The 19,389-nt window shown below is 39.2% G+C and overlaps 1 protein-coding gene across 8 annotated transcripts in view; it reads left to right on the forward strand.

The window, feature by feature from the left end:
• Positions 1–18,380, forward strand: part of brd4 (bromodomain containing 4) — a 174,045-nt gene extending 155,665 nt beyond the window's left edge. For all 8 annotated transcript variants that reach the window (XM_059992012.1, XM_059992013.1, XM_059992008.1 and 5 more), the window contains 6 exons: positions 2,543–2,649; positions 6,971–7,136; positions 10,395–10,525; positions 13,639–13,865; positions 15,005–15,203; positions 16,701–18,380. In XM_059992012.1, the coding sequence (XP_059847995.1) occupies positions 2,543–2,649; positions 6,971–7,136; positions 10,395–10,525; positions 13,639–13,865; positions 15,005–15,203; positions 16,701–16,769 (899 nt within the window). In that variant the 3' untranslated portion in view covers positions 16,770–18,380. The remainder of the gene's footprint in view (positions 1–2,542; positions 2,650–6,970; positions 7,137–10,394; positions 10,526–13,638; positions 13,866–15,004; positions 15,204–16,700) is intronic.
• Positions 18,381–19,389: the final 1,009 nt, after the last annotated feature.

The following is a 19,389-nucleotide window of genomic DNA, read 5'->3' on the forward strand; positions in this document are numbered from 1 at the left end:
CTATAGCCACCCTGATTTTTGCATCACTTCCAAATGTCTGGGAAGGTGATCTTTAGATTCATCAAATGTCCTGCCTTGAACATACTGCTAGCACTCTCATCTATTACTCTTAATAAAAATATAAGAGAAGTATGGGTCAGGGAAGAACACCTGGATGTGTGTAATGGCCTCTTGTTAGCCACATGTCCACAAGCATTGTCACTGGTGGACAAAGCTTATAATGTCCACAGAGATGTTGAATAAGATAGAAGGAAGAGAGTCTTTTCACTTTATACTTCTCAGTATTTTATCTGTTCTGTTTTCCGTGCGCCCACTTTAACGTCAGTTCTGCTATAGTGATCCATAACAAGGGGAAAAAAATAGGTGTCCAATCATCCATATTTTTCCCATGTATTACGTAGTAATCCAAATAGAAAGGAAAATGGAGGGCTATGTGAGACGAAAGAGTTGGATCAATCTTAGAGTAGATTAAAGAGTCAGCACGTCATTGGCTGAAGGGCCTGTACCATGCTGCACAGTTCTACATTCTATTCTCACACAATATTAAATGAAGAGGGCAAGAAACAATGTAATAACCTTGTAGCACAGCATTGTCATCCAGATATACCTCTGCACAAGTTTAGATGTTTTGATTCTCTGACTAAGGGAGGCTGATTTTTACAGTTATCATCAGTGTTTTGCCTTCGCCTTATCAAGACAATATTTGATTCCCCTTGAAGCTTGGACTTGTTTTCTTATCCACATTAACCCTTGAAGGTTTGTTTTGGCTGCTTTAGAATTTGCACTTGCTGATTCCTTGCAAGGTGAGCATTATGCTGGTTTGCATATTCTTGAAACTGAACCATCTATCATTGCTTTTGAACATATCAGCACTTTCAGAAAATCCATCATTCACATGTAGTATCAAGTCTTACATTTCCCAGGATCATCAGCAAACTGATGGGCAGAAGCCACTTGATTCTGATCTACTTGTATCTCAACTCTGTAGCACCTCTACTCTTAGCATGACCCTCTTCCAGGGATAATACTTCTGGGTACTAAGTCTTACTTTATCAAGAGTTGTACTATCAATACTCTTAAAATTTACTGATCACTTAATGTACATCACACGTTCACCTTTTCTGATTCTGTTAATTATGTTCATTGTCCGTGTTAACCTTTACAACTTTCTATAATTTTATAGTGCAAGTGCATTCATTAGAAATGCTGGAACATTTTGAATCCATCTTAAGGAAAGCAATAAATCATAGTGGTGCACTGACCCCTGGGAACACACAAAATGTTGGAGAAACTCAGCAGGTCAGACAGCATCCGTGCAAAGGAATAAACAGTCGATGTCTGTCTGACTGAAGGAGCAGTCATTCCTCTCCACAGGTGTTACTTAACCTGCTGAGTTCCTTCATCATTTTTTGTGTGTGTTGCTCTGGATTTCCAGCTTCTGTAGAATCTCTTGTGTTACTGACCTCTGGCATGAAAGTTGGGTCAAAGTGTGTCTTGAGTGGAGTGCAGCATGCTGTTTATTTTTTAAATTGCTTTTTAATTCAAAGATGCATGCCCCAGAGAATTAATGATGGTATGGTAAAAAATTATCTAATTGTTTGCAAATCAAGCAATCAGTAAACAAGAATGTGAATATAATTTTGAGGAGGAGAGTTTTCAGGATTTTGTTTGGATGTTACAATGCTATGTGAGGAATTGGATATGCAATGAAAAGGTCTTCAGTACCACAGATAAATAACAGCTGTTGTGGGATTAAATGTGCTGGTAAGGCTGGGTAAATGAACCTCCTTTCACCCTGTGTAATTTTATAGACAGTAAAGTGTGTGCTTGAAATACAAGCAGAGACTCTTAAGTAGTCAGTAGTTTCAGCAGCCTGTTTGGAGTAGATGAATTTCCTTAAAGTGTTTACAGGTTGTGTAGTGGCTATCTACATTCAGGTTTTTCCCCATAAAATTAGTTTTTCATGGTGAAATGTGGTCAGTTGCAAGCTGTTTACCTTGTAGATTTTTTGACCGTGTATTAAATAGATAAAAAAGCAATCCGTACATACAAAAGTTCATCCTTAACCCAGAGAGGAAGAAATCAATGATTGTGTCACCAGATGTTCATTGGTTGCTGCCTTTGCTCAACCTTTCCATCAAGTACCACAATACAGACCAAAATATCTAGGCTGACACCACAGTTGTGCTGCATTGTTGATGCTGACATCTTCAGGATGAGGCATTAAACCAAGACCCCATATGCAGTCAGGCACACATCAGATTTCTTGACACTATTTTGAAGAAATTAACCCCATTGTACTGGTAAATGTTTATCCCCTAACATTTTTCTAAGAATATCTCAACATTGTTACACTTCTGCTTGTAGGACAACTTTGTAACTTGGCTTTTTCATTTTCCCGTTTACAATAGTGTCCACACTTTTTGAGGTAAAATTGTGCTTGTAAACTTCTTGAAGGTACAAAGAGTGCCAACTAAGTACAAGTCTTTTTCTTTAATGGAAAATTGATTGTGACTTAATTTTTCATGCTTGCTTTTCTCAGCTCATATGGCAGATGTGTCTTCTCCGCTCCTGATGCATTCCCCACCGCTGCCACAATTTCCATCTCTTGTCCAGTCACCTCCAAGAAATGTACAGACTAAAAAACAGGTGAAAAAAATCTCTTCAGTTCAATGTAACGTGGGCTAGAGTATAATCACAATACCAGTGAACAGGGTTCAATTCCTGATGCTGTGTGTAAGGAGTTTATACGTTCTCTCCATGACTACGTGTGTTTCCTCAGGAGGCTACGGCTTCTTCCCAAAGTCCAAAGGTGTACTAGTTAGTAGGTTAATTGGCCGTTGTAAGTTGCCCCATGATTAGACTAGGATTTAATCGGGTGGTTGCTGGGCGGCGCAGCTGGAAGGGCCTGTCCCATGCTATATCTCTAAATAAGTAAATGCCATGTCTGCAAAATGATAGCAATATTTAAAGGGCATCATTAAAAAATATGCACCTAATTAAATGAACTTTGCTGAGCAGATATTAATAATGTGTATTCACATTTACGCAAAAGTTTTGTGGCTATTGATGACAAGTGGGAACCCATCCAGTTTTTTTTTTATTCCCTGTCTCTTTATGTTGATGAATATTCTTGGGATCAAGCCAGAGGTGTTACTAATTTCTATAGTTCACATATTGACCTAATCAGAGAATTATTTTGAAAAGCATTATACGTGAAGGATGTTTTCATAATGGTATACAATGAATGTCTTGTGCAGCAGCAGTCACAATGTAATAATTCCAACTTCTCAAATTCAACAAGAATGAGTCAAACCAGTAGGATTTCTTCTGGGAGTGGACTTATTCCATTAATCCCTTTCTTCTCTTGCTCTCTCAACCCCCATAAAACTACTTGCATCTGCAGTGGCTTCCTTTGCAATGACCTCGAAGCTATTCTATGGCAATGAAGCCTTCTGTCACAGGCAATGGAACATTTCAAGTAATGGACAGGAAATAATGCATTCAGTCCTTGGGTAATCTGGTGGAGTAGTGCTTCTGAGTTTGCAGAGTACACTTTGCTTAATGTAATAGGCATTCGTGTTTAAGCACTTATTTTGAAAAGAGTTGAAGCTGAAATTATGCAACTGTATGGGATCAAAACCCATCAATTTACTTGGAACTAAATGTACACTCAGTGGCCACTTCATTAGGTATATCTGCTTGATAATGCGAATTGGCTAATCATGAGGCAGCAGCTTTAATGCATAAAAACATGCAGACCTGGTCAAGATGTTGAGTTGGTGTTCAGACCAAACATCAGAATGGGGAAATGTGACCCAAGTGACTTCGGTCATGGAATGATTGTTGGTGCCAGACAGGGTTCTTGGAGTATTTCAGAAACTGCTAATCTTCTGGGGTATTCAGGCACAACAATCTCAAGAATTCACAGAGAATGGTGCTAGTGAGCAGCAGTTCTGTGGGTGAAAATGCCTTGTTAATGAGAGTGATCAGAGGAAAATGTCCAGACTGATAACTCAGATAACCACATGTTACAACAGTGGTGTGAAGAAGAGCATTTCTGAACTCGCATGTCAGACCTTGTAATGGATGGGCTATAGCAGCAGACCATGAACATACAATGTGATGACTGAGTGTACAATAATGAGATAAATTAATATTTCTTGTGCTTCATGTGTAATTTTGATGCCTGATCTTCCTTCAATGTCATGTAGAAATGAACACTTCCACCTTTTCGTCTAGAGTTGCCGATAATCTGGAAGTTTAATTTCTCTGCACACTGACAGTCACATTTTAAGACCAGACAGAATGGTTGTGGAGAGATGTTTCCAATAGTAGGAAGGATTAGGACCAGAGGTCACAGCCTCAGAATTGAAGGGTGTTTCCCCTAGATCAGAGATGAGGAGGTAGTTGGTGAATCTGTGATACTCATTGCCACATGTGTCTGTGGAGGCCAAGTCATTGGGTATATTCAAAGCAGAAGTTCATAGGATCTTTATTAGTAAGGGCATTATAGAAATGGGGAGAAGGCAGGTGAATGAGGTTCGGGGGCTTAAAAAAATAAGCTATGATGGAATAACCAGATAACCATATAACAATCACAGCACAGAAACAGGCCGTCTTGGCCCTCCTAGTCCGTGCCGAACCCTTAATCTCACCTAGTCCCACCTACCCGCACTCAGCCCATAACCCTCCACTCCTTTCCTGTCCATATACCTATCCAATTTTACCTTAAATGACACAACTGAACTGGCCTCTACTACTTCTACAGGAATCTCATTCCACACAGCTATCACTCTTTGAGTAAAGAAATACCCCCTCGTGTTTCCCTTAAACTTCTGCCCCCAACTCTCAAATCATGTCCTGTAGTTTGAATCTCCCCTACTCTCAATGGAAACAGCCTGTTCACGTCAACTCTTATCTATCCCTCTCAAAATTTTAAATACCTCGATCAAATCCCCCCTCAACCTTCTACGCTCCAATGAATAGAGACCTAACTTGTTCAACCTTTCTCTGTAACTTAATTGCTGAAACCCAGGTAACATCCTAGTAAATCGTCTCTGCACTCTCTCTAATTTATTGATATCTTTCCTATAATTCGGTGACCAGAACTGCACACAATATTCCAAATTTGGCCTTACCAATGCCTTGTACAACTTTAGCATTACATCCCAACTTCTGTACTTAATGCTTTGATTTTCAAGGCCAGCGTTCCAAAAGCCCTCTTCACCACACTATCTACATGAGACTCCACTTTCAGGGAACTATGCACAGTTATTCCTAGATCTCTCTGTTCCTCTGCATTCCTCAATGCCCTACCATTTACTCTGTATGTTCTATTTGGATTATTCCTGCCAAAATGTAGAACCTCACACTTCTCAGCATTAAACTCCATCTGCCAAAGTTCAGCCCATTCTTCTAACCGGCATAAATCTCCCCGCAAGCTTTGAAAATCCACCTCATTATCCACAACACCTCCTACCTTAGTATCATCGGCATACTTACTAATCCAATTTACCACCCCATCATCCAGATCATTTATGTATATTACAAACAACATTGGGCCCAAAACAGATCCCTGAGGCACCCCGCTAGTCACCGGCCTCCATCCCGATAAACAATTATCCACCACTACTCTCTGGCATCTCCCATCTAGCCACTGTTGAATCCATTTTATTACTCCAGCATTAATACCTAATGACTGAACCTTCTTAACTAACCTTCCATGTGGAACTTTGTCAAAGGCTTTGCTGAAGTCCATATAGACTACATCCACTGCCTTACCCTCGTCAACATTCCTCATAACTTCTTCAAAAAATTCAATAACAATAACAATAATAATTCAATAATGCTGGAACAGACTTGATGGGCCAAATGGCCTAATTCTGCTTCTGTGTCTTGTGCTGTTAAAAGGCATGTCATGACTCATCTTCTACTTTGAAGCCTCAACTAAGCCTGGGAAAATCCTGCCTATCAGGGACTTTCAATGCATGAAGCATGGTTTGCAACTCTAACACCATTTTTCAAAACAAAAATGCTGTATTCCCCACCTAGCAGCCTCGGTGGGCTAAATGTCCTAGTTCTGCTCCTACGTCCTATGGTCTTAAAAGGTTTGTCAGGACAAGTCATGCTTGAGACACTTCACAAGAGATGCCTCACTACTCAATGTGAAGTGCCTCTGGTCTGAAATGCTTCTCTGCAAAGCTATCTCCTGATTTTTTTTTATTTCTCACCCCCCCCCCTCCCCCCGGGAAATTTAAGTTTTAGGTATATAGGTATATGGACAGGAAAGGAGTGGAGGGTTATGGGCTGAGTGAGATTAAGAGTTCGGCACGGACTAGGAGGGCTGAGATGGCCTGTTTCCGTGCTGTGATTGTTATATGGTTATCTTTGGTCCTACTGAAGGTTTGGTTTGAGGGGTTAGCCACATCTGAAATTTGGAATGGTAGGTGGCATGCATACTTATGGGATCTAATTCAAGATATTTCAAGTAAAGATTTCTCTGGGAAAAACGGCAGCTCCCATCATATCCAACAGTAAGTGAAGAGACCATAAGATTTGGATGGTCAGTCAGCACGTGATGCAGATGTAATAATGGCCAATACTTAGTTTGCCAGCCAGTGGACAGTCCTCCTCACCCTTCCCACTCTCAGTATTGTTCCCAATGTTGAATTATGCTAAGACTGGGCTTGGAGCATGTGCCAGTGACTCCAAAAAAACAAGGAGCATTATAGGAATCAGCAGTGAGGGAGAGTGTTAAGCATAAGTTCCAATATGGCTTTATCCCTCCACACTAACCTGCTAGACACTGCCCTTGTTTGACACTCCAGTTTATGCATGCCATTGTATTGTGAGCCACATGCCATAGGAAATGTGTGGAGATACCACTAATTCACAACAGTTTGGAGGCTTTATCTCAAAAGTTTTGGTTTGGATTGCTATGGTCTAAGAAGTATTTATTTTCTTGCAGGAACCACGAACTCCGTCAATAGTACAATCACAACCAATGGTAAACATGAAAGAAGAGAAAAGTCACTCTTCACCTGTAATCAGAAATGAGCCATTTAGCCCTTCAATGCGCCAGGAGCCATCAAAACAGAGGGAGGGAAGCAAACCACCTCCACATATTGGTCACCGTAAGTAAACAGTAGGCAATGGCACCATTGTAAGTTGTAGGGATTGTATTGTTCCTTCAGATGTGAAGGTAGTGCTTTGGTTATGCTTTCCTCCAGAACGAGACATAATTTAAAAACATCAGAACTTTGTAGTTCAGAGATAATTTTGGGGATTGTACAGGCACAGTCTTGCAACACAACACACCGGCATATTTCCCTGACCTCTGTGGTCCAAGCAAATGGTAATTCATTCATTGAAGTTTAGATAACATTGTTCTGTGCAAAGTTGCTAATCACTGGTGCTAATAAAACAGTCACTCCTCTTTGTACTAAATCATTGTACAGACGGCCCTCCTTATCCGCGGATTCTGCATGCACGAATTCAACCAATCATGAAAACCTGGAAGTGCTCTTCCAGTACTTGTTCAAGCATGTGCAGACTTTTTTTTCTTGTCATTATTCCCTAAACAGTGCAGTATAACAACCATTTTACATACAATGTAAATGCTATTAGGTATTATAAGTAATCTAGAGATGATTTAAAGTATACAGGAGGATGTGCATGGGTTATCATGCATCGGAATAAAAAAAATCAGAAGTTCTCTTACTAAGTAAGTTGAAACAGGTACATTCGGTATTATTTGGCGTCAGTTAGTCAAACGTTTGTCAGTATATATTTTATCTTTCTATGCATATAAGACACTTAAAGAATGTATGTTTCAGCGCCCGGCCCGGCAGAAGTTCTCTGCACAGATCACTCCCTAGTGCGCTGTCCACCATGCCAGGTGATGTGGAGAATCAAAAACTCAAAGCCCCAAAACCTAATAATTAAACCACCGCGCTGCTTAGTAATAATTGTCGCTTTCATCGGGGCAGGGCCTTTCTCACTTTATCCTTTAAAGTTGTTCCAATCGTTGACTGACCTAGTCTAACTCTTGTCTAATGACCAATGGCGTTTCACCTCTTTCTGATCACTTTACTACTTCCACTTTATTTTCAGTCGTGATCATGATTATTTTTGTGAACAGAAACACTGCGCATTCAGAGCTCTGGCGCCAGGTTCTAATGTCCACTGCTCTGAGACAGGTTAAATAAGGTCTGGGGGTCCACTGGGTCCTAAGGTCCATCGCATTGTGATAGGTTGAATAAGGGACTTGAGCATCCGCGAAATTTGGTATCTGCAAGGGGTCCCGGAACCAATCCCCCGCGGATAAGGAGAGCCGACTGTACTTGGAAATATTTGCCAGCGATGAAAGCACTGGGTAAATGTTAGATTTTAGTCTCAGCGTGGGAATTCATAACTTTCTCATTGATAAAATCATTTGGAGATGTGAACAAAACACTTGTGCAGATTGATTTCATTTGTGGCACAGTAGTTGGTGATAAATGCGCACAGCTCAAATAGCCTGCGTTCGATCCTGACATCTAGTCTGGCTGTGTGGATTTTGCACTTTTTACCTGTAAAAAGTATGGTTTACCCCAAGAGCTATGATTTTGTCGTACCTCCCAAAGTGTAAGTTGGTGGAGTAGATGGCTACAGTTGAATTGATGGGATTGATCTGATAGCCAGAGTGGACACCCCTTAGATCATCACAGAATGAGATATTTTCTGCAAAAGTGGTACTTATAGAATTGGTTGGAAAAGTTTGCAAAGTTTTGAAGTTGTGAAACACTACTGCAGTACAAATCTTATTGGCTATGAAAACAACATATAGATCATTAGCAGTATCTTTGAAGTTTTATCACTAAATCAAATGATCTAGTTATTGCCATATTTTTTCCACTAATGAGGACTTGTTGGAAAAATCAGCTGAATTTTTTTAAAAATATCAAATATTTTACAAAGATTTCTTTATGTGCTCATATGTAAGTATCTTCGACTTATTTCGAGCTTTCTGTTATTTCAGTGAATGGGCAGCTTGAAGGTGGATGTCAGATATGTTGGGGACAGATAGGCAGATGGATTGTTTTTTTTTACAATATTTTTATTCAGAAGAAAAAAAGATTTACAGAGTACAACACATAGATACATCTCAACATAACTTGTGTACATTCATATATTGTGATAAAATTGATCAAAATGTTATGGTATAGTATAACACAAAGGTATACCACTCTGTAATCTAAAATTTAAAGATATGTCATACATCATAAAAGAAATTTTTTATATAAAAAAGTCAACCCCCTACCAACTACCAAAGAAAAAAGCTAGTGGATGATAATGGATAAATTAGAAAAGAAAACACATTCGCTTAAGAAGAGAAGATAAAAATATACATAGAAGTCTGTGGACTGTTAAACTTTATAAATTGGAAAAATAATTTAGGAAAGGTCCCCAGATATCATAAAATGATAGTTTTGAATTTAAGACTGAGCAGCGGATCTTTTCTAAATTTAAATAAGACATAATATCACGTAGCCATTGAAGATGTGTAGGAGGGGTAGACTCTTTCCATTTAAGCAAGATTGCTCCTTGTTAAAAGAGAGGTAAAAACTAAAACTTGTAGGTTAGAAGCATTTAAAGTTATATCTTCTTCTGCAATAATGCCAAACAAGGCAGTAAGGGGATTTAGGTCAAATTGGACCCTAAAAAGTTGTGAGAAGGTATGGAATACTTCCAGCCAAAACTTTTCAATTTTAGGGCAAAACCAAAACATATGAATTAACGAGGCATCAAGATGGATTGTTTCAGAAGGGTTTTTGGTTTGAGGAGTTTTCTCTCTTTAAATCCCCATCTCTCTAGAACTAAAGCACAATCTAGCTCGTAACTTAAAGTGTTCACATTAATTGTTTTCTTTTGTACATGATGTCAAGTGAAAAAGTACCTGACTGACGTTCTGGTATGTTTTTCAGGTTAAATTTAACCTGAAATGATTACAGTTCAAAAGCCCTGGCCTTGTAAAAGTATGTTTATTGTTTTTTTGTGTTTTGTATTTCTCATGTAGCTCCCAATGGTAAAAAAATCTGTTGGTAGATTTCCATTTGGTGTTAGTGCAAGAGAATAAATATAGTGATTGTAATGCAGTAATTTTAACTGTAAAAAGTCTCTTCTGCCACTTTTCAAATCACGTATTTTGTCAGGTACCCTGAAAGTATCAAAATACTACAGCTGTTATACATCTGAAATAAAACAGTAATCCAAGTGAGTTCAGAGGCTCTCTGTGGAGAGACAAAATACTAAAACTTGCTGATGTGGATATTTCCATCATTTTCTGTTTTATTTCAATACTTGTTGATTTAGGACAGTCTTTAGAAACATTGTGTATTTTCCTCCTGCAGGACCAGAGATGAAGCACATGGAAGCTGCTGGGCCAGTGATTCGACCTCCAGAACACAGCTCGCAACCATCTCCTCAGGACAAAGACAAGCATAAACAACAAACACCCAAAACTCCTGTCGCTCCCAAAAAAGTGAGAAGCTTTAATAGTTTAACTGGTGATGTTATCCTCTTTCTGTTCCTTTCCTGAAGTTGCTGATTCTTGCTGGAATGTGTTTTGTGACTTGACCTTCCTCTGAGGCGTGGTGGTGAGAATACAATTTGTAACAGTTGAGCCTAGATCTACAGTGGCTTATATGAATTTAAGGGTAGTAGGCCTTCTAGTTTTTCACCCCTGTTCTGCTATTCAGTAAAGCTATGCCGCATTGGCAATATTTAAAAATACGTCAATATAAGCTTCAGAGAGCCATGGGCCAAGTATAGGCAAAGGAATTGGCTTGCTGGATACTGTAGTCGGCATGGACAAGTTGGGCTGTAGAGCTGTATGATATAGGTGATCTAAACTTAGTTTAGGTTTAACTTTCCTGCCAGTTCTCGATAACACTCAGTTTTCCCCAGTAACACAATTCCATCCATCCTGTTCTGCAACTGGTGACCTCAAACTATGGAGTAACAAGTTCCAGAGATCATGAGCTTCTGAGGAACCTAGTGGGTTTTTTACTGTACCGCCATTGAATGTTGAATGTTTGATCATATTTGCCTCCACCACCACTTTAGGATGCTCATTTCAGGCACCTCACCACTTGTGCTTTTAAAATGAAATTTTCTGCACACATCTGCTTTTGAAATTCAACCCTGGGGAAAAGATACAGGCTTCTACTTCCTCTATTCCTCTCATAATCTTATATGTGTATCAGATTTCCCTCATCCTTCATCAGTCCAGAAAAAAAAACAATCCAAATTTGCCCAGTCTCTCCTAGCAAATGTCAGTCTAATCTAGGGAGCATCCTGGTAAATCTCTCCATCTTCTCCAAAACCTCAATAACCTTCCTATAATGGGGCAACCAGAACTGAATGCAACACGCTAGATGCTGTCTAACTAGCTTTATAAAGCTGTAGCACAATGATTCCTGAACTTAATCCCTCGAGTAATAAAGATAAGCTTGCAGTATTCCTTCTTTACCACCCTACCAACTTGTGTAGCCACTTTCAGAGAGCTTTGGGCTTGTTCCCCCCCCCCCCCAACTTTCTCTGTATATCAACACTGCTAAGGATCTTACCATTGGCAGTGTACTGTCCTTTTACATTTGATCTCCCAAAATGCAACACTGTACATTTGCCCAAGTTAAACCTTGACTGCCATTTCTCTGCTCATAATCTACAGCTGTTCCAGATCCTGCCTTTCTTTGCTAGTCTTCTATGCTATCCACAGCACCAATTTTTGTATCATCTACAAACTTACTGATCCACCCATCTACATTTTCATCCAGGTCTTCAACATATTGCACTAACAGGTGAGATCCCAGGATGGATCCTGGCAAAGCATCACTGGTCACAGAACCCCATCCAGGAGTCCCTATTTGACAACACTCTCTTAAGCTCAAATTTCTCCTCATTATACTCTACCTGCCAAACTTTTCCCACTCACTTCATCTGTCTGGATTTTTTTTATAATTTCTGTCACATTCTGAGTTTGCTTTCCCTTTATCTGTGTATCAACAAATTTGTTCCCTCATTTAAGTTATTCATCTGGATTATAAACAGTGATGTTCAGTACAGATCCCACAAATTTTTGCGCTTTTTTAAAACTCAGAAATGACCTATTCATCACAAATAATTTCTTTACAAATGAGTTCATTCAGTTATACATGCTCATAATTCACCCCAAGACCATGGTGTCTTAACTTCTTGTAGTAAATGTCTTTGTGATATTACATGCCTTTTGGAAATTGATATCCATTACAGTATATCGGCCTTGCATGTTAGATCTTCAAAGAAATTTAAAAAGTTCATCAAATATGATTTTCCTGTTCTTAAAGTATGTGGACTTTAATTGTAATAAGATCATCTAAAACTAATGGTGTTAGTTCCTTAATTTTTCCAAGCATTTTCTCAAAAATCGGTTGCAGGTTAACTAACCTATAGACTTTTTGCTTCTGACTTCCTCCTTTCTTGAATAAGAGTGTTGCATTAGTGGTTTCCAGATATGAGCCTTTTCCTGAATATAAATGATTCCAGAAGGTCTAAGCAGCATTGCACTATCTTTGCCATTGTTCCTTTTAGTACAGTAAGATGCACATCAGTCTTGGGCTTGTTGGCCTTTACTCCTAGTTTGCCCAGTTCCTTATTTTTCCAGTGATTGTCTTTTCAGGGTCTGTTATTATTGGGATACACTTTCTGTGTTGCTACTTTTATGCATTCCTGTGTCAGGCTTTATATTTTCCTCCTGTATTTACTTCTAAGTCCTGATTTTAGATGCTGTTAGTGTTTATAGTTGATTTCTGATTTCCTGTTAAAAACAACACCTTTAATGGCTGACACGAGGAAATCTGCAGATGCTGGAAATTAAAACAACACACACAAAATGCTGGTGGAACACAGCAGGCCAGGCAGCATCTATAAGGAGAAACACTGTCGACGTTTCCGGCCGAGACCCTTCAACATGACGAAAGGTCTCGGCCCGAAACGTCGACAGTGTTTCTCCTTATAGATGCTGCCTGGCCTGCTGTGTTCCACCAGCATTTTGTGTGTGACCTTTAATGGCTGTCTCCTCATATTCTCTGGCCTTTTATCACTTAATTCCCACAGTGCTTCATATTCCAATCTCAGCGTTCTGGCATAACTTTACTCAACATTATCGGAGGAGCCATTAAATAGTATGGCTAGCTTTATTTGACCCTTTTGTCCAGGGCCCCTGGGCCTAATAATTTTATAAGTAAGATTGATTGTGAGGGTTTCCCAATTTGTATAGTGTTGTCTCAAGTTGTGATTACCCTCTAAGCAATCAGTTTGGAGTAAATATTCATCTTAACTGTAATATTCCTGAATTTTATCTCTGATGTTTGATAATTCATTCTGAAGCAGTGATCTTTGGGTTTATGAGCTGGATGAATGAGATGTTCATTTACTTTTGGACTAATGTTAAATACTTTTTTAAAAAAATAGCTTACAACACAATTTGTTTTTCAAGTTAGTAAGCCTTAAATTGCACCCATTCTTTTATTTCCTTTCAGTTTCTCAGCTTCAGAGTTATTTGTACATTTTACCTTGTTGAGGTTCTAAATTCTTTGTGCATGTGTGCTTTAGGATCTCAAGATCAAGAACATGGGCTCATGGGCAAGTCTCGTTAAAAAGACACCTTCCACTCCCTCATCCACAGCAAAGTCATCAAGTGATAGCTTTGAGCAGTTTAGGCGAGCAGCACGAGAAAAGGAGGAGCGAGAAAAGGCACTCAAAGCACAGGAGGAGTACCGTAAGATGCAACAGGAGGCAGCAGAGAAGGAGCGTCTCCGCATGGAACAGGAGCGACAGCGGCAAGTCTAGCCTTTGCACTTCTGAAAACTATCAAGCCTATGTTTTGTCCTGATGAAAGGTTTCAGCCTGAAACATCAACTGTTTATTTCTTTTCATCTATTCTGCCTGACTTGCTAAGTTCTGCCAGCATTTTGTGTGTGTTGCTCAAGATTTCTAGCATTTGCAGAATCTCTCGTGTTCATATTTTGCCTTGGTTACTTATTATAAGTCAACTTTAATGTATGCCTCTGTGTTTGGCTGCCTCTGCATATTGCCAGTGAGCAGCCTGCTTCCACCTCAACATCTGAAATAAGTGTCCCATGTAAGCTTACCTGATGAAATTCAATTTTATTTTATTCTGAAGGAGCACCAAATAAGGTACTTTGTGGATGACAATTCATCTATCTCATCAGATCAGCTAGTTCCCTTTCTTGATGCAAGCTAACTAGTAATTATTGTCTGCAAGTACTGTTTCTTCAGGTACAAATCTGCAGAACTTGGAATGCAGCAGAAGAAACTGAACTATTGGGTCTATAATAGCCAAGTGTTTTCTGTCTAAAAAAGAAACCCATTGCTTAAGTTGCTGTATGAATTGTGGATAAGTAACACAGAGATTGGGTAGTTTAGTTATGTTGATGAGAGAATTCTGGCCAGTGTTCTGGAGCAAAAAAATCACATCCAAATATTTCAGCTTGAGATGCAATTAGGTTTGTGTAAACTGTTTGTCCCATCCTTGAAGCCTGTGCTGTGTTAGGTACAGCGCAGGTAGGTACCTATTACATGGAAGTTAAACTCACACTGAAGTCTTTTTCCAACCTTACCTACATAATTTGACATTGAACTGGACATTTTCAGTTCACCCCATATCACTGTTCAGTTCATTTGCTTGTCTGAGGTCCCAAATCTCTTTGTTTCCATGGTGGTGGCATCTTTAGCTCAGGTTTTTAGCAAATTGTAATCAAGATATTTTTAAATGTGCAAGGGAAACTCTAGATGTGGGCATACTTTGTTAAATGCTCCTCTGCAGGAAACTCATAAGCCACTTTGTTCAGTCTTATTTGGGTATATGACAGCAACTGATATGATGAAGTGAGAACTCAACTGAAGGAGCTTTACTGCCATTGTAGTGTATCTGAACAAACCCTGCTTTTAATTGCAGAAGTCGAGACGAGGAGGATGCTTTGGAGTGTGCCCGGAGAGCTCACGAGGAGGCGCGGAGGCAGCAGCAACATCTTCAGCAGCAGCAGCAACAACAGCAGCAGCAGCAGCAGGGCTCTCAGCCAACCTCGCAGTCTATACTGGATCAGCAGCGAGAGCTAGCGAGGAAACGGGAGCAAGAACGAAGGCGGAAGGAAGCAGTAAGTACACAATAGAAGAAGAATAGTCCTTAACTCGGCAGTGGAGTTACCAGGGCACCTTCATGACGGTGTTTCCGTGGCTAGCTATTCTTGTTTTTACGAGGCTGACTTGCTAGCTCGATGCTCAACCCGACTTGGATTCGAACTTGGGAACCTTCGCTCCGGAGCCCAGCGCTGATATTACTGCGCCACCAAGCGGGACAAGTACACAATAGGATCCTGAAAATGAAGTGACCACAAACAGATGACTATCGTGTCCCTTAGAGCCCGGGCATGATAGTCATCTGTTTGTGGTCACTTCGTCTTCAGGATTGCAATTAGCAGTGTGTCCCTTAGTTAGCTAGGAAGTAAAGTGAAAAAATAAGCCAGATTTTTTTTATATTGTTCCCTGAATGTTGTTCCATTGACATCTCCTGGAAGATGCTTGTGCATGGGTATCATAAAAGCGTAGAAACGGTTTCACCCTTTCTGTGTGTTACATGAATTGTCACTTGCTATTGACCACTGAGGTCCCTGAAGGGCCAATAGCCTTGAAGAAATTGGCACCCATGGGGGACGGTGATCTATTTTTCCATTGGATTTTCCTGATTTGTTAAACATGCTGATTACAAAGAATAATGCCATTAGCATGATTGGTTAGTGTTTTAAATCTTAATCTTAGGATAATGTCTTGAATTTGGCATTAGAATATTAATCCTGATCTACAACTATACAGCTAGTTTCTGAACATTTGGATGGTGTAATGGGGGAAATGCCTAAAATTCTTCAGAGAAGGAACTCTGGCTAGATAATTGGTGATTTGATTTTCTTTTACTCTTTCTGTCTCTAATTTAGAAACTGAAAGTTACAAAAAAGGGATGTTATTCAAATAGGGCAAGCGGAATGAGTGAGAGGTCAGACCTTGAATGTGAATGGGCAGTGCCTCATTTGAAGCCGTCGTTAACAGGTTTTAGCCCTGACTTGAAATTATGCACCACCTTTAGTCTTGTATCTATCACAGGGGTCTTCCATTGAACTTAGAGCATCTTGGCATGAACTGCTCCTGCAATGCTTTGGGTGTTGACCTATACTATAAACGTTCATTTAAAATTGAGTAAACTCCTTGTCATTTAGCTAATATGTACAGGTCTGGCCTCGTAGCCTTTAGAACAACACAACAAAATGCCGGAGGAACTCAGCAAGTCATCGCTGCTTGGCCTCTTGAGTTCCTCTAGCATTTGTTTGTCACTTCAGATTCCAGCACCTGCAAACTCATGAGCTTCAGTGTCTTGTGTTTTCATGTAGCTTTCAAGTCTGGTCTATTGTTCAACTCTGCTTTTGTTCCTTGACTAACTAAAGGTTAGCTTGACAGCTCTTCGTATTACTGAGTATATACAGCAAGCAATGAAATGAACATTTCTGGAAAAATTTAAGTTTGAAATTTAGCAAGACAATATATGAGCTGTGTGAACTGTATCATTGAACATTTTCTTACATCTTTTCTTTACTGTGATTTAGATGGCGGCTACGATTGACATGAATTTTCAGAGCGACTTAATGGCAATATTTGAAGAGAATCTCTTCTGAGGGCTCCTTATTTGGGATATCCTGACTCTTGAAAGTACTACGGAACTGTTTTCCATGAGTTAAGTGGCACCATAGTGTTTCGGCCAGGTTCTTGGTGCACGTCTTTCTGCATGTGTGACCCAGTGAGTGAGCGAATCGTTCAGTCATTGCCTTGAATGGATGGATGGACATGGATGGACAGAAGTCTGCCTTACATTTAACCCACAATATAGGAATGAACAAATAGACAAAAAAACTTATTGTTGTTTAGAAAACGTGCACAAATGTGCGTCCAGCTTTCCGAAAGATACTACTGTAAAGGGGGTGGGGAGGGGTTTACCCATTAGCTGCAAGGCTGTCCTCGCCAAACTCCTTCACTATGTATGAAAAGACACAATTACATTTTGATGTATTCAATCAAACAGGGTTTCACTGTTGCAGTGTCAGGGCCCTGTTTGCTGAACGGTTTTGCTGCATTGGTTCCATAAATCTAGTGCGTCTCCTTCACTGCTCATGAGAGAATGGGGCGATACTATGATATTTATATATATATATAATATGTATATTATATATATATACGTAAATAAAATGGGTGAATTCCCCTATAATTGGGAAAACTGGCCCCTTCACTAAGTTACAACAGTATAATCTGGATAGACTATTTAAGCAGTGCAACTATGTTTTCATTACTTTTTTTTTACAGTGCATAGTGCTGTCTGCAGGTTTTGTTTATCTACAGAGTTTTCAGATAATAGGCTCAGTATGTTCTGACAAGCCATGTGATGGTTATGGCAATACAAAAAAGGGAAAAAAAATCGTATGTCGGAGGTTATGAGTTTAAACAGCAGTCCCATCTGAAGCATTTTTGTTTTCCCCTGTTTTAATTTCTTTTCTGCAGTGTTTGGGATCAAAGCTGGACTACCAACCAAAGTAGGTGAAATTGTTTGTCTCATTACCTCAGGAGATACGAATGTTGAATGGCACTGCTGAAACTGTTTTGTACTGTTGTCCCTCTGAATATTAAAGATACAAGTGCTGACTTTCTTTTCTGCAAATAACCAGAGGTTTCAGCTGCCCTTGAGTAGTGTTGAACCGATGCTGTATAGTGGGTATGGTTGGTGTGCGATGCTTAACTTGTATGTTCTCTGTAATTATAAACTTACTTTATTAATGTAGCAGACTTCCAATACAATTTGGGGGCCCAGGTGTGAGTTTTATCTTTATATGTTCAATTCTGGGCTTTTTTTTTTCTTCAAGAGGGTTGTACAAAATAAGCAAGCTGTTTCTGTGCGAGTGTCTCTTTAGTATTTGCTAAAAGCATCAAGTGAAGTGCTGGTTCTCCTAGTTAAACTCTGCAGCAAGAATTAGACGAGTGATTGTTTTATGGCAAATATGGCAAATTAAATTAATGTACCATTCCTCGTCTTTGCCTTTAAATATAATTTTATTTTTTCAGCTGTTTTTAAACCTTTTTCTTTTTTTAAAATGAACATATTTTAATGTGCCAAAATACCCACTATACAGTACCAGCTCCAGTGTTGGTAACCTCAGTTTAAAGTCAGTTTTACTGAGAGGCAGAAAATTGCATTTGGTCTGTATCAATTATTGAATAAACACACCTTTTATACAATACACTGGTGTCTTTTTCTTAAACTTAGAGACTGTTCTATTGGAGTGACTACTCATACCTAATGATCATGCTTTAAGTACACGGACAATACAGAATACTGATCAAATATCTTCACTAAAATCAAGCTATCATTAAGAACTGAAAGACTCATCTTTCAGGTAAAGAGAAAGTTAGTTAAAAATCTATTTTTAACACAACCCTACTGTAATCATCAGCATTATTATCAAGACCATAGATATTTGACAAAGCTTTCAGATCTTTGACCAACAGCCAGTTAAGAGGAGCTCAGTACGTTATGTTGATAGAGTAGATGTATTGGCAGATGACAATGTTGTAACATCTGATTTTCCATCAATAGTTTCACTTGGTTTAGTGGCCAACTTTCTCTGCCTTTAGACTTAAAATGTGTTGGGGAAAGTTGTTCCTCAAAATTTATTCACAAGGGATGCAGTTTCTACTGTCCCAGAAATATTGGAGAATAGTTTCCAAATTGTTTTGCCTGAAAATGTTGCTAATTTAAAAGTGAAGAACGTGGCAATTCTCTACGAGAAGAGAGATATATGATTGATTTTGAATTATTCAAAGAATCTTATATCTGAATTGCTTTTCTGCTGTAAGCTGTGGATTCTTCCATTGTTTACTAAGGATTGAGTTAAAGACATAGTTCAATTTAGTTTTCCTGCAAATCACAAAGAAAAACTGGATATTTACCACCAAATTTGCTATGGCTTCAAAGTAAATTCAGAATTTTTTGGATCTTCCCAATCAATACGAATACTTCAGATAAGTTAATTCTGAAGCTGAAAGTCATCCCTTGGAAATGGTGTAAAGTTATGAAACAGGTGCTTATTTGGCAATATTACGATGTCAGAATCAAATCTGGGTTCCATCTGATTCGAACATATTCAAAGTATCCTGAATTGGGAAAGGCCATTTGCCTTTTCATGCTTGTGCTGTATCTTTAAAAAAACTGCACAATTGGACCCATTTACCTACTCTATCCTCATAGCA

This window comes from Hypanus sabinus, chromosome 16 (assembly GCF_030144855.1).
Source record: "Hypanus sabinus isolate sHypSab1 chromosome 16, sHypSab1.hap1, whole genome shotgun sequence".
Taxonomy (NCBI): Eukaryota; Metazoa; Chordata; class Chondrichthyes; order Myliobatiformes; family Dasyatidae; genus Hypanus; species Hypanus sabinus.